Source organism: Pseudophryne corroboree, chromosome 1, assembly GCF_028390025.1.
Source record: "Pseudophryne corroboree isolate aPseCor3 chromosome 1, aPseCor3.hap2, whole genome shotgun sequence".
NCBI lineage: Eukaryota > Metazoa > Chordata > Amphibia > Anura > Myobatrachidae > Pseudophryne > Pseudophryne corroboree.
Genome location: NC_086444.1, coordinates 315,953,811 through 315,968,648, shown reverse-complemented (window position 1 = coordinate 315,968,648; position 14,838 = coordinate 315,953,811). Strand labels below are relative to the sequence as shown.

The 14,838-nt window shown below is 45.4% G+C and overlaps 1 protein-coding gene across 1 annotated transcript in view; it reads right to left on the bottom strand.

Annotated features, from left to right (window-relative positions):
- The window catches only part of DNAH10 (dynein axonemal heavy chain 10), a 712,041-nt gene that overhangs the window by 646,000 nt on the left and 51,203 nt on the right, over positions 1–14,838 (bottom strand). The window contains exons 3-4 of the mRNA XM_063964569.1: positions 10,090–10,241; positions 8,972–9,080 (exon numbers count right to left, since the gene is read on the bottom strand). Of these exons, the coding sequence (XP_063820639.1) occupies positions 8,972–9,080; positions 10,090–10,241 (261 nt within the window). The remainder of the gene's footprint in view (positions 1–8,971; positions 9,081–10,089; positions 10,242–14,838) is intronic.

The window sequence follows — 14,838 nt, the reverse complement described above, 5'->3', positions numbered from 1 at the left end:
GCGGGAAAGGGTATACCGCCCATAATTTTCTATCGGGGGGAACCCACGCATCATCACACACTTTATTTAATTTATCTGATTCAGGAAAAACTATGGTAGTTTTTTCACATCCCACATAATACCCTCTTTTGTGGTACTTGTAGTATCAGAAATATGTAACACCTCCTTCATTGCCTTTAACATGTGGCCCTAATAAGGAATACGTTTGTTTATTCACCGTCGACACTGGATTCAGTGTCCCTGTCTGTGTCTGTGTCGACCGACTAAAGTAAACGGGCGTTTTAAAACCCCTGACGGTGTTTTTGAGACGTCTGGACCGGTACTAATTGTTTGTCGGCCGTCTCATGTCGTCAACCGACCTTGCAGCGTGTTGACATTATCACGTAATTTCCTAAATAAGCCATCCATTCCGGTGTCGACTCCCTAGAGAGTGACATCACCATTACAGGCAATTGCTCCGCCTCCTCACCAACATCGTCCTCCTACATGTCGACACAACGTACCGACACACAGCACACACACAGGGAATGCTCTGATAGAGGACAGGACCCACTAGCCCTTTGGAGAGACAGAGGGAGAGTTTGCCAGCACACACCAAAAACGCTATAATTATATAGGGACAACCTTATATAAGTGTTTTCCCTTATAGCATCTTAATATATAAGCATATCGCCAAATTAGTGCCCCCCCTCTCTGTTTTAACCCTGTTTCTGTAGTGCAGTGCAGGGGAGAGCCTGGGAGCCTTCCCTCCAGCCTTTCTGTGAGGGAAAATGGCGCTGTGTGCTGAGGAGATAGGCCCCGCCCCTTTTTCGGCGGCCTCGTCTCCCGCTCTTAACGGATTCTGGCAGGGGTTAAATATCTCCATATAGCCTCCGGAGGCTATATGTGAGGTATTTTTAGCCAAAATAGGTATTCATTTGCCTCCCAGGGCGCCCCCCTCCCAGCGCCCTGCACCCTCAGTGACTGCCGTGTGAAGTGTGATGAGAGGAAAATGGCGCACAGCTGCAGTGCTGTGCGCTACCTTTAGAAGACTGAGGAGTCTTCTGCCGCCGATTCTGGACCTCTTCTTACTTCAGCATCTGCAAGGGGGCCGGCGGCAAGGCTCCGGTGACCATCCAGGCTGTACCTGTGATCGTCCCTCTGGAGCTGATGTCCAGTAGCCAAGAAGCCAATCCATCCTGCACGCAGGTGAGTTCACTTCTTCTCCCCTCTGTCCCTCGTTGCAGTGATCCTGTTGCCAGCAGGACTCACTGTAAAGTAAAAAACCTAAGCTAAACTTTCTCTAAGCAGCTCTTTAGGAGAGCCACCTAGAATTGCACCCTTCTCCGCCGGGCACAAAAATCTAACTGGCTTGGAGGAGGGTCATAGGGGGAGGAGCCAGTGCACACCACCTGATCGGAAAGCTTTACTTTTGTGCCCTGTCTCCTGCGGAGCCGCTATTCCCCATGGTCCTTTCAGGAACCCCAGCATCCACTAGGACGATAGAGAAATAGCTATTTATCAACACTGATCTAGGACATCTAGTAAGGTTGATAAGTAGCTCGCTTTTATTTTGATGGTATTATCACTTTTCTCACTGAATGACTGGACAAATGGCAATTATATACCAGCAGACCCCACCATTTGCCACTTTGATACCATCAGATATCCTCACATGCCACGTACATGCCTTAACACATCTGCCACATACCCCTTACCTACCATCAGACATCCCCCACACGTCTCTTATATTCCTTCACACATCACATGTCTCTTACATACAATCACACATTGTACATGCCATTAGACTTCCTCCTTATATATCATCACACATCCTTTATGCGACTTTGATATGGCAGCAGATCCTCGCACATGCCATCATATGCACATCAGACCACTCCAACATTCACCTTACATGCCATTACACCCCAGCCCAACACATGACATCAGATCTTAAAAAACAGTATATACGGGGGGCGTGGCCTGGAGGCTGAACCGAGAGGAAGCACGGACAGTGAGCTCCACTGTCTCTGAGGGAATAAAACCCCTATATTCTTCCCCCTGTTCCGTAGGAGCCCTCTGAATTCAGCCCCTGTGACTGTGAGAACCCCCCACTGCGGTGGACTAGAGCTGCGGAATCGGGGAGCCGGTATACTGGCTCCCGCGGATTGCGGCCTATCCACCACTCTGAAGCCAGGGCCTAAATTTTGAACTTAACGCTGCCGGCCGTGCGGAGCATCAATCCCGGAGGCGTCTCCAGAATACCCTTGCTTGGGTCCCCTGGGACCGGACCCCCTCTTCGGGCTGCTGAGACCGGCTACGTTGCGGGAGAGAGGAGAAACGGACGGGGCGCGAACACTGAAAGCCCGGAGCTCCGGAGGCGGCGGCCACCTTAGGTCTCGGGACCCACGGAGCGACGCGAAGGACGTGAGGCCCGGCGACTCTTACATCTGAAGAGGTGAGCTGCTCCCCTGGCCTAATCCCCTCCACTGAAGCCCGCAATAACCATCGGCGGACGGCCGCCGCCAGCAGCCCTGAGCTAGACGCCGGGGGGGGGACAGTAATATCATATTGGCAGCCTTACCCTGGGGCTGGTCCTCAGTCCCCCTTCAGTTCTGCACGGTATTTACTGACTCCACCTGGATCGCTTATCTGAGTCTCCCTGAGCCACTGATATCCGTAGGCAGTGTGGGGGCCCTAGAGTCACTGATATCTGGAGACCACTGCTGAGAACCTGCTAATTAAGCCACCTGCAGTCGTGCTCTCAGGGATAGCTCCGCATTACACTGAATATCTGCCCACCTGAGACTAAGGGGCTGATCTTTGCGACTGATAACCTCGGATAGGGGCGAAAATTGCTGTTAGATCCCGTGCAAATGATCTGCCCGTGCTGTGCTGAGATGTGATCTTTTCACTCATAATGTCCTTTTAATACCTCCCCGCAACCATTTTAGCTGATACATACCTACACCGTGTCGTTACCCTGCTGGATTGAAGCAAGCTGTACCCCCCTTATACTGTATTAGGCACTTCTCTGTGAAATCAGAAGTCATGCCTCCAAAGAAGCATAAAGCCTCCAAACCGGTCAATCAAGTCGCCTTTTTTAAGCCTTCTCCTTTCCGTAACAAACCTCCAGAAGCTGGAACCCCTGTAGTAGGCTCCTCTCCTCAGACCATGCGGTCCTCTCCTTTGACCTCCGAGCCCCCTTCCAGTGACGCACCCTCTCCAACGCGTCTTGAGGATTCTGAAGCTTTAACAGTAGGCAGTATGAAGCTTTTGCTGCATCAGTTTAAAGACGACGTGACATCTGAGTTTAGAGCCATGTTGAAATCCTGCCAGAGCTCCATTGATGACTTAGGTGAGAGGACAGGCCAGCTGGAAACGAAGATGAGTGAAGTAGTCGGCTCACATAACTCACTGATAGACTCCCATGATACCTTGGAGGGTGAAGTGAATTTACTGCGCGATAAAGTGGCGGATTTGGAAGATCGCTCGCGCAGAAACAAACAATCTTAAACTCAGAGGGGTCCCCGACTCGATCTCTAATAGCAGTCTCCACGATTATACTATGGAGATCTTCAAAAAACTGCTGCCTTCCGCCAGCTCCTCAGATCTTCTATTGGATCGAATTCACCAAATCCCGAAGGCCCGGGGTGCCCCAGAGGGATCGTCTAGAGATGTTCTGATGCGGGTTCACTTTTTCCATATTAAAGAGTCCTTGCTCAAAGCGGCTAGACCCTCCTCTGACACAGCAGAAGCCTTGGGTAATCTTCAATTATATGGAGACTTGTCGCAGTACACTCTCAACAAAAGACGTTCTTTCCACCCGGTTACTACGGTTCTTCGGAAGGCTGGCATTCTTTATAGATGGGGCTTCCCCACTCGTCTGTTGATCTCCAGAGACGGTTCCACTATAGCCATCTCGTCAGCAGGTGAGGGTATGAAGCTTCTACGTAAATGGAATCTGGGGGGAGACCGCGGGCCCAGTTCCCCTGACCACCGACTCCAGCAGGACTGGTCGACGGTTGAGAAGTAGAGGTATACCGCTCACATTTACTTGCCATGAGTGCCCTTACCTGGAATACCGTCCCAGGTCCTGGACGTTAACTGCAGAGACTGTTACATTTAGTGTTTAAGTCGGCTACTGCCATTGTGATTGCTTTCCCTTGTTTTTGTTAGCTATTACATTCTAGTGTGCGCTTACTTATGTGAAGTACAGAGTTCATTTTATGTATTTTTCTTACTGACTGTCTGGTTCGTTAATCTACTTGCACTAGATCTCAAATATTTGACCAGCATTGTGTGTCTCTGCGGTTCTGTGCCTCCAGGCTATGAGTGTTGTATGCCGTGTGGGTGTACATACGCCGAGATATACAATCCTCGGCTGTTTGGTTGCGGGGAGGTTGGCACCAACCTCTCTATTCCATAGTGTGAGGCGCTGGATGTTTTGGCGCCTTACTATGGCCCCATATCTTTATGGGGTCTGTTTCCTTTCTCTCTTTCATAATTCTCTCTTGTCTATCCCTGTTTGTCTCCCCTATGTGTCTTGTCCCGCCAGGGTTCTGTTCCTAGCTATTGGCTTCAGCGGTTGCTATGTTCCCTTAATAATCAGTTATGGTCAGGTTAGTTTCACTAAATGTTAAAGGATTAAATTCCCCACAGAAACGTAAACTAGCGTTGTCCTCCTTCTATAAAATGAAGGCGAATGTGGTTGCGGTTCAAGAAACCCATTTTAGAAAATTGGATCCCCCTAAATTTCACGATAATCGTTTTCCTACTTGCTATATGGCCAATGGTCCTACAAAAAAGGCTGGGGTAGCGATACTCTTTTCCCTGAACTGCACTTTCACACTAGAATCCCAAATAGTAGACCCTGAGGGTCGATATCTCATATTAATAGGGCTATTGGAAAACACTATGGTCACCTTAGTCTCATGCTATGCCCCGAATTCTGGTCAGCTCACTTTCTGTATGAAGCTCTGTTCCTTGATACAAAAGCACACTAATGGGCGGTTATGATCTTGGGGGATTTTAATCTAGTTGTGGACCCTTTACTAGATAGATCTAGTACTACTAGGAGCACCCTGTCGCGAAATCGGAATGCTCGGGACGGGAGGCCTAACCTCCGCCAGTTACTGGGGGAATTCGATCTAAATGATGCATGGAGAACTAAACACCCCACAGAGCGAGATTATTCCTTCTACTCGCATGTTCACTGCTCATACTCCAGGATAGACCTTGCCCTGACGAATAAGGAGACCCTGACGGCCATCCGAGAAATTAACATATTGCCTATGACTTGGTCTGACCATTCCCCGGTATTGGTAGTTTGGGAGCTGGAAGCATGTGGGATCCCCTCAGGGCCCTGGAGACTGGGGAGGTTCTTACTCAATCACCCTGATGCCCTTCTCACTATTCGACGATCTATACAGTTATACCTTGATACTAACAAATCGGAAGATACCTCGATCTTTAATAATTGGTGCTCTCTTAAAGCGGTGATTCGAGGCTCTGCCATCCAGACTGCTGCCAGACTTAAACGCTCTCAACAGGCTGAACGCCTGCTTGCTGATAGGGAGGCTGCCAGACTGGAATTGTTGCATAAAGCGAATCCTCTCAATAAATCTACCCACAAGCTCTTATTGGCCGCCCCGGGAAAGGGTAAACGTTTTCTCACTTAGAGATGTGCAACGCAATATTGCTCTATTAAACCAGAGGTTTTATGCACTCGGTAATAAGGCGGGACGCCTCTTGGCTCGGAAGCTACAGAGTAAACGAGCTAGGGCTAGGATACACTATGTCTGTTCCTCTACGGGATCTAGAGTATCTGACCCCTATGATATTGCAAACACCTTTGCAGAGTATTACTCCCAACTCTACGATTTAAGATCTGACCCGACTACCCCCCAACCCAGAGAGGTGGATATTCAGTCTTTTCTGAAAGAGATTTCCCTCCCGGCGTTGGACTCCGCGGCCTGCCTGTCCCTTAGCTCCCCTTGGACATTAGAAGAACTAGATGCAGCTATCTCTGCTCTCCCGAGAGACAAGGCCCCTGGCCCCGATGGCTTCCCTTCCAATTTCTATAAATCATATAAGAATGACCTGGCCCCCTTACTGCTGTCTGTTTTCAATGAGGCATCGGGCGTGGGGAAGTTTCCCAGAGAAATGCTTGAGGCACAGATAGTTGCCATTCCAAAACCTGGCAAGCCCCCCACGGCAGTCCAAAATTATCGTCCCATAGCTTTGTTGAACACAGACGTCAAGCTTTTTGCAAAGCTAATCGCTAATCGCCTTTCCCCTCTGCTTCCTTCCCTCATAGCTGCTGACCAGGTGGGCTTTGTCCCGGGCAGGCAGGCCCCGGACAACACCCGAAGAGTGTTTAACTTATTAGAACATTGTGATGCACATAAAACGCCCCTTCTTATACTCTCACTCGATGCCGAAAAGGCATTTGATAGACTCCACTGGGGATATCTGAGAGCTGTTCTAGATAAATTTGGGTTTGTTGGGAGGTTCTTGGATTCCATTTTTGCTCTGTACTCTGCCCCCTCTGCAAGGGTGTTTGTCAACGGTTGTTTGTCAGGGGATTTTAATATCTCCAATGGAACTAGACAGGGCTGCCCCCTGTCACCCCTCATATTCGCCTTAGCTATTGAGCCGCTGGCTGAGACCATTAGGTCTGAGCCAACAATTACAGGCCCAGAAATAGGTGGTTTGACTCACAAGATCAGCATATTTGCCGACGACATCTTGCTCTGCTTAACTCGCCCAGATGCCTCACTTACTGCGCTCCATACTATCCTGGACCGATATTCCAGAATTTCATATTACAAGTTAAACACATCCAAAACGGAAGCCCTACCGCTTCACATATCGCCACGTACTGTGACCCTACTTAAGGACCGATACCGATATGCCTGGCAGGTCAGATCCATTAAGTACTTAGGAATTCATGTGGGAGGGATGGGGTGGCCCCCGTCACCCTTCCGGCCTCCCTACGCCTCAGACTGTCCTCCCCGGACCATGGCGGTGGGATATCTAAATGGTATCAGTATATAATTCTCCTCTCTAAACAGGGTAAGATTCCCTCGCAGCTGAAGTGGGAGAGGGATCTCTCCATTGACCTGCGGGAGGAGGAGTGGGACTCCATTTCCTCGAGGTGCTTTGGGATCTCGAGATGCCTTCAGCATTCTGAGATGTACTTTAAATTGTGCCAAAGGGCGTACTTTACTCCACAGCGGCTCCATACCATTTGGCCCTCGGTTTCCCGGCTTTGCTGGAGGAATTGTGGTCACGTGGGTAATATTTTACACATCTTTTGGGAATGCCCCGCTCTGAGGTCGCTGTGGACCGAAGTATTCTCTCTTCTCCGGGAGGTGTTGGGGGTGGAGGTCCCGATGAATCCTATGTTTGCTTTATTTCATTACACATCACCTGACCTATTACGTTGTGATAGATATATTGCTGGCCATATCCTCATATCCACCAAGGCTGCAATTGGACAGCTTTGGAAAACACCAAATGTACCCACTATCCAAGCCATTGTTAACAGCACACATAAACATTTCCTATTTGAAACGGCTGGAGGTATTTATTCTACCTCACCACCGTCAATACTGAACTCTTGGTTGAAATGGAAAGAATTTCGGGAGCGGAGGGGGCTGCCTATGGTTAATACTGGCTCTATAGAATTGTCACAATTACATTCTCCACAACCTGATGCTGCCTGAGTATTATTGCTATATATCAGATATATCATTTGTATTTTATATCTATACTTTATTAGTTGTATTGGGAACATTCCCATTAGTGGAACATGACCCGTATCTATATGATCCCCTGTGTGTGTCACTGTGTTGTCTCTCTTCTTGTCTTACTTTATTTCTTTCTCTATCTGTTGGTATGTTAGTTCTATATTTGTTTATCGCCGGATTTGGCAGTACATGATTAGGACATTGTATACACTGTTGTACTGTCATTGTATCGTTGTATTTCTGCTTGAAATTCAATTCAGTCAACTCCTATTCATGTTGGACTTCACATGTGCTGTTGTATCTGTCCTTGTTTGTTTGTGATCAAATAATAAAAACCATTGTTTAAAAAAAAAAACAGTATATACTGTATGTTAATCAGAATTCTTGCCCATGGTGTTGGAAAGTATTTAAACATCTATTGGGGGAATTCAACTGATATCACCGCAGGATCTCCCGTCTAAAGTGACATTCAACTGATGCTGTTTATTGTGCCCATTAGTGTTGGATTTAGCAGAGTAAAGCAGCTAAACCCAATTAAACTAATGGGAGCAATCGCAAAAAAAAAAAGCGCACTTTGGGGGTAATTCCAAGTTGATCGCAGCAGGAAATTTTTTAGCAGTTGGGCAAAACCATGTGCACTGCAGGGGAGGCAGATATAACATGTTGCAGAGACAGTTAGATTTGGGTGTGGTGTGTTCAATCTGCAATCTAAATTGCAGTGTAAAAATAAAGCAGCCAGTATTTACCCTGCACAGAAACAAAATAACCCACCCAAATCTAACTCTCTCTGCACCTCTGCACATGTTATATCTGCCTCCCCTGCAGTGCACATGGTTTTTCCCAACTGCTAAAAAATTTCCTGCCGCGATCAACTTGGAATTACCCCCTTTTGTGCACCCAAACAGGTCATTTTTTACACATTTCAGGGGAGCTGCAATGTCTCCCTACGGCTCAGTGTGGCCGAACTAAGTAACAATTGAATTGCTCCGTTGGTCAACATCTAGTGGCGGCTGCATGGAGAAAATATTTAATGTACGAGTTGCATGAATTTCAAAAGGCAAATACCGTAATTTCTAAGAATGGCTAGAGCTACTAAAAAGGTAAATACAATCAAAATGTATGTATCAAGAAACTGATAAATAATACAGTTTAAATTAATTTAGTTTATTTTGCTGGCAACACCTCAATGTAGGCACAACCCTGCAACTTGCATACATTTAGAAAAACAGATGCATTACCTTGGGTATTTCGCAGGAAAAATAAAGCACTGAAATCTGCAAACTCTTCAGGGATGCAATTGAATGAAACATAAAGAACAGTGCAGTACACCTTCTGTTTGATTGTTTTCTGAAAATAAAATACAATTTTTAAATAATTCATTAGATAATTGTTGCAAAATTCTGACTTCCTTGCTGTTTCTAGAGAGTAACTTTGTCAATTTTTGTATATTTTTCATTGTTTTATTATTATCTATTATATTAAATATTGTGTGTGAGAAACGTATATATGTTGAATACATGTTTGTATACATTGTAATGTACTGTATTTTGATGGTTTTTTTTATATATTGGTTCAAGCCATGTTAAATAATCCAATGTCAATGACCTTACTATTTACGTTTACTCTCTGTATGCATTTAATACTATATGAGTGTCTCAAATTAACCTTTATATGTCCTTTTTGAGTCAGAAGGGTTTGAAAACATCAAAAATCCTCAAATTTTGGAAAGTGAGCATATAAACACCTGAGCATATAAACACCTAAGGGTGTATTATATTATAATTTGAAAATAGTTTTCCCTGATATAAAAAATAAAATAAAAACCTGATAAATTATTTGGGCAATATTATAAATCGTCAGAGTGAATTATTTTAACAAATATAAGGGCAGGAAGATCCAGGGTTCTAGTGTTGGTAGAGACTTGGCCTAGCATGCATTGACCACAGTAGGTTCTAGTTATCATTTATCTAGTATGGTGAGATACAAACAATGCAATTAATGCTTTGTCCACCAGTCATTCCATTGCCAGTTTTCTGACTGCATAGAAGGCTGCAAGAGCAATAAAACATCCAGTAAAAACTAAAAAGTGCAAAGCAATTTACAACCATCAGCGGGATGTAATGATGTCTGAGATCGCCAGAGGTGTGAGATGCTGCCCGATATTTGACTTTTTCAAAAGGGGCAATCACTATAAAGCATGGTTTTGCCTTGTAAGTAATTGCCCCTTTAAAAAAACATCCAAGATCGGACAGCAATCTGCATCTCCGGTGATCTTGGACACCATTACATCCCGCCACATGTATGTGAAATGAAAAGCTCCATTTAGTTACATTATATCATTTCAAATGTTGCTTACAGTGTGAGAATTGGGGGCAACAGATGTTCCATGAGTTCTTTCTTCAATTGAATCTGAAACACTTTCTGTCTCCAAAATAGTGGAATCCTCTGATTTTCCATTTACTTCTGTAGGTAGAGACCCAATATCTCTGACAGCTGTGCTACCATTGTCTGAATATTGGAAAAAGCACAATATTAGCATTGACAATTTATCAACTTACAAATCAAAGATAACCATCGTGGATTAGTACCTGCATAGAAATGTACCAGGAAACAAAAGACAGAAGGAAGGTAGATTGGCTTTAATAAAAAAATAAATATGTCATAAACCATTGCCAAAGAAAGTCACAGAAAATGAGTGTGTGTGTGTGTGTGTGTGTGTGTGTGTGTGTGTGTGTGTGTGTGTGTGTGTGTGTGTGTGTGTGTGTGTGTGTGTGTGTGTGTGTGTGTGTGTGTGTGTGTGTGTGTGTGTGTGAAGCGGACACTCAAAAATGGCATTGAACAGTGGACCAAAGTGTCATCCCAAATTAATTAAAATGCTCCAACATAAAGGCGGCACTCTTGTAGATATATAATCAGTAATCCATACTTAAATCAATCTCATGTTTTGGTTTAATTTCAACCTGCATCAAGGATACTTTTTATATCCCTGACAAAGGTTGAAATTAAACCGAAACGTAGGATTGACTTAAGTATGGATTATTGATTATATATCTACAAGACTGCTCTCGTTGGAGTGTGTTTATATACCTTGTGTATATATACACGGAGTGGAGTGGTGTAACCCCTGTTTTTTATTTTTTGTGTTTTTGTTGGAATTGTTTTATGGAATAAATTCATTTTTATGGCGATCCAGTATTTGAGAATTCCTTGATACTGTCTGAAGATTCCGCTGGTGCAGTTAAAAAAAGAAACCTTTTGATGAACATAGGGCTCATAATAATGGTGAGTGAATTTTCATATGACCTTATGATGACCACTAAGATGACATAGGAAAAGATACCGTTACATGGGTGAATCTTACTGACCGTCGTTGAGTAAGGTACATCCAACGAGTGGAAATCTGATTCAGTTTACATTTTCCTGTGATGGTTAATTGATTGTCAAGTCTTCAATCAATGGTCTAGATATATCTTTTAAGAGTGATATACAATCAGCGCTGGTGGACCTTTACCGAACTCGGTAACGGCAATCCTGCCGTGGAATAAGCGTGCTGAATGGTACCTCTGATCCAGCGCGCAATATTCTGCTTAGAAGCAGGACCCCCAATCTTGTTGGGGTCATAGAGGACAAACAAAGATTCTGTTTTCCTTATCCAAGCCGTTCTTGCAACATAAGTCCTCAACGCTCTGACGACATCCAAGGACTTTGAAACGGTTGAGGTGTCAGAAGCCACTGGAACCACCACAGGTTGGTTGATACGGAAGGAAGACACAACCTTTGGAAGAAAATGCTGACGCGTCCGCAGTTCAGCTCTATCTTCCTGAAAAATCAAATAAGGACTCTTGTATGACAGAGTCCCTTATTCAGACACTCGTCTGCCTGAGTCCAAGGCCAACAGCATGACCACTTTCCAAGTGAGAAACTTCAACTCTACCTCTTGTAGAGGCTCAAACCAGTCCGATTTAAGGAACTGCAACACCACATTAAGATCCCATGGTGCCGCAGGAGGCACAAAGGGAGGTTGGATGCGCAGAACCCCCTTCACGAACGTCTGGACCTCAGGAAGGGAAGCCAACTGTTTCTGAAAGAAAATAGACAAGGCCGAAATTTGGACCTTGATAGACCCTAATCTCAAGCAAGCATCCATGCCCGCCTGTAGAAATAGGAGAAGACGTCCTAATTTAAACTCCACCGCAGGAGACTTCTTGGATTCACACCAAGATACATATTTTCTCCAAATACGATGGTAATGTTTGGACGTTACCCCTTTCCTGGCCAGAATAAGTGTGGGAATGACTTCATTGGGAATACACTTACGGGCTAGGATCTGGCGCTCAACAGCCATGCCGTCAAACGCAGCCGCGGTAAGTCTTGATAAACAAACGGCCCCTGCTGTAGCAGGTCCTCGCGAAGAGGAAGAGGCTGAGGATCTTCCAGTAATAACTCCTGACGATCTGGATACCAAGCTCTCCTTGGACAGTCTGGAGCAATGAGAATTGCTCGAACCCTTTTTCTTCTGATGATCTTGAGATCTTTTGGTATTAGTGGAAGTGGAGGGAACAGATACACCGACTGAAACACCCACTGGGTCACCAGTGCATCCATTGCTATTGCTTGTGGGTCTCTCGACCTGGAACAATATTTCTGAAGCTTCTTGTTGAGACGTGATGCTATCATATCTACTTGAGGAACGCCCCAACGGTCTGCTACCTCTGCAAAGACTTCTGGGTGGAGGCCCCATTCTCCTGGATGGAGATTGTGTCTGCTGAGGAAGTCTGCTTCCCAGTTGTCCACTCCCGGAATGAAAATTGCCGACACAGCTTTTGCATGTCTTTCTGCCCAGAGGAGTATCTTTGTCACATCTGCCATTGTCGCTCTGTTTTTTTGTTGTTGTTGTTCCGCCCTGGCGGTTTATGTAAGCTACTGCCGTTACATTGTCTGACTGGATCTGTATGGGACGACCTTGAAGAAGGTGTGCCGCTTGATGAAGGCTGTACACAGCTCTCAATTCCAGAATGTTTATGTGGAGGAGTAGTTCTTGACCTGACCATCGTCCTTGGAAGCTTTCCCCTTGCATGACTGCTCCCCAACCTCGGAGGCTTGCATCTGTGGTCACCAGGATCCAAGTCTGAATCCCGAACCTGCGTCCCTCCAGGAGGTGAGAACTTTGAAGCCACCACAAGAGTGAAATACTGGCTTTTGTTTACAGGATTATCCTCCGGTGCATGTGTAGGTGCGATCCGGACCACTTGTTCAGTAGGTTCCACCCTGGCGTGGAATCGGCCAAATTGTAGAGCCTTGTAGGCCACTACCATCTTCCCCAGCATGCGGATGCGCTGATGAATCGATACGCGTGCTGGTTTTTTTTTTTTTTTTAATTCTTTATTTTTCATTTTATAATATAAAACATTTTCCAAATGTGTCAACATATGTATCCAAAATAGAACGCATATAACAGTCATATGATTTATCAGCTGTAGTTATATATATCAGTAAATGTTTGCAGCAAAAAGAAATCAGCAGATTCATTTATATTATCTTAAACCGTGTAACGTTCAATAGAATTTACAAAATCTAAAATCAAAGGCAGCCCCATGATGGTATCGCTTAATAACATAGCATTTATATAGGGTATGAGGCATTCGACATTTGGAACAGATAGATAGAGAAGAGGACAAGGGGAAGAAGGGAGAGAGGGGGGAAGAAGAGTGGGGAGGAAAGTAAGTGGGCCACACACGTAGAATATCTCAAAGCTAGAGCGGAGGCCCTAAGAACCTCCGTCCGCAGTGTATAGTCAGGGATGCATAATCAGCATAGGTCTTATTAGTCTTGAATTCAATCCAAGGAAGCCAAGTAGCCATATAGTCTGAGTATTTGTCTAAGGCGGCAGAATAAACATCCTCCATATGCATGTAAAAATCAATGCGTTGGAACCACTCCCATAGTGTCGGTGGGTTTGTGGATCTCCAGTGCACCGGGATTACAGCTCTTGCTGCGTTGTTTAAGTGTTTAATGAGGGATTTCTTGTAGCGAGAGAGGGGTATATCCGAATGTGATAATAGCCAGAAATCTGGGCCCAGTGGGACTGGGCCACCCAAAATCTTTGTGGATATATCCATGATCGTTTTCCAGAATGGGGCAATCGACGGGCAGTCCCACCATATATGGATCAGTGTGCCTGTACCCGTACCACATCGCCAACACAGAGGGGAGACCAAGGGGTAAAATTTATGTAAAAGAGACGGGCATCTATACCATCTCGTCAGTAATTTGTATTGCGTTTCCACAACGTCCAGACTAGTGGAGCATTGTGCCATAACCTTGCAGTGTGTGTCCCAGTGGATCTTGATTCCCCGGTGTATTAAATCTTTATCCCATGCGTCACAGAAAGAGGGGACAGTAGGAAAGAAACTCTGTTGAAGAATCTTGTAGATACCGGACACTACGTGTGAGGGGTTTATCTCCTGATCACACATGGATTCAAAGGGAGTGAGAGCTTTATAAAAGTCTATCGCCTCTCGTTGTGAAGTAACAAAATGGTGTACCTGAAGGTAGAACCAATAATCTTTAGCGAGAATATCGCCTGCGCTCTGTATTTCAGAGAACGTTTTGATTTTACCATGTGTAAGCAAGTGACCCACCCTAGTCACACCCGCCCCTTCCCATCTAGAAGCAATCTTATTGGACTCTCCCGGGGGGAACAACGGGTTGTCGAAAATAGGCCTAAGGGATGTTCGTCTAGATGAAATTCCCATCTTGTAGCGAAGCGTCCGCCATAAGGCTAAAGTGGGCCCCACTGTGGGATGTGATGAGCGGCTAAATCTAGGAAGCCAGGGCACTGTCTGTAGGTTAAGATTGGTAGAAGACGATTCCAGTTCAACCCACTGCTTTCTATGTGGCATGGGACGGGACCAATCCACCACTCTATGCAGTAACGTGGCATGGTAGTATGCGGAAATCATAGGCAGTTGTTGTCCGCCTTGAGATTTCAGTCTAGATAAATGGCTATGCTTGAACCTAGGTTTCCGGCCCCCCCAAATAAAGTGGCTTATCGCCTTGTGTGCTTCAGCTAAAAATTGAGAGGAAAGTTTCAAAGGAATGGTTT